This window comes from Eimeria mitis, genomic scaffold, assembly GCF_000499745.2.
Source record: "Eimeria mitis Houghton genomic scaffold, Emh_scaff254, whole genome shotgun sequence".
NCBI lineage: Eukaryota > Apicomplexa > Conoidasida > Eucoccidiorida > Eimeriidae > Eimeria > Eimeria mitis.
The window spans coordinates 9110-9835 of record NW_013570880.1 but is presented as its reverse complement, the minus strand read 5'-3'; the positions used below and the strand labels follow the sequence as shown (position 1 = coordinate 9835).

Here is a 726-nt window from a genome sequence, read left to right as displayed (position 1 = left end):
CTGCTGTTGCTGCCTCTGCTGTTGGCGTTGTTGTTGATGCTGTTGCTGCTGCAGCTGCTGCTGCAGCTCCTGCAGCAGCCAGATGTGGGGGGGGTCTAATGCGTATTCTTTCTGTTGCTGCTGCTGCTGCTGCTGCTGCTGCTGCTGCTGCTGCTGCTGCTGCTGCGTTTGGGGTGTACAGACAACTCAGCTGACCCCGCAGCAGAGTCGGTTCTTGCTGCAGCTGTTGCTGCTGTGCAGGCGGTGCTCACGCCCTCGGTTCCTAAGGTATGCAGCAGCAGCAGCAGCAGCACCAGCAGCAGCAGCAGCAGCAAGTGCAGCAGCAACTGCAGCAGCAGCAAGGGGAGCTCGTGCTGCAGCGGCAGAGCTGCTCGATGTTGCTGCAGCAGCTACAATATTATATTTGTTGTTGCTGCTGCTGTCTCCTGTTTGTTCCTGCTGCTGCTGCTGCTGCTGCTGTATCCTTTCTGCTGCTGCTGCTGCTGCTGTTGCTGCTGCTGCAGACTGAAGCAGCACTCGCCTGTAAGGTGGCTGCCATTCGAGTCTTACGGAGGGCGCACGCTTCCCTGCAGAGGTGATTTGCTGCTGCTGCTGCTGCTGCTGCTGCTGTTGCTGCTGCTGCTGCTGCTGTTGCTGCTGCGGCTGCTGCTGCTGCTGCTGTTGCTGCTGCTGCTGCTGTTGCTGCTGCTGCTGCTGTTGCTGCTGCTGCTTGTGCTGCTGCTGGGA

General features: G+C 59.5%; 1 protein-coding gene across 1 annotated transcript in view; it reads right to left on the bottom strand.

Moving 5' to 3' along the window:
- Positions 1 to 726, bottom strand: part of EMH_0005490 (uncharacterized protein) — a gene marked incomplete at both ends in the record, with an annotated part of 8273 nt that overhangs the window by 4198 nt on the left and 3349 nt on the right. Inside the window, one exon of the mRNA XM_013497215.1 lies at positions 196 to 720. Within this exon, the coding sequence (XP_013352669.1) occupies positions 196 to 720 (525 nt within the window). The remainder of the gene's footprint in view (positions 1 to 195; positions 721 to 726) is intronic.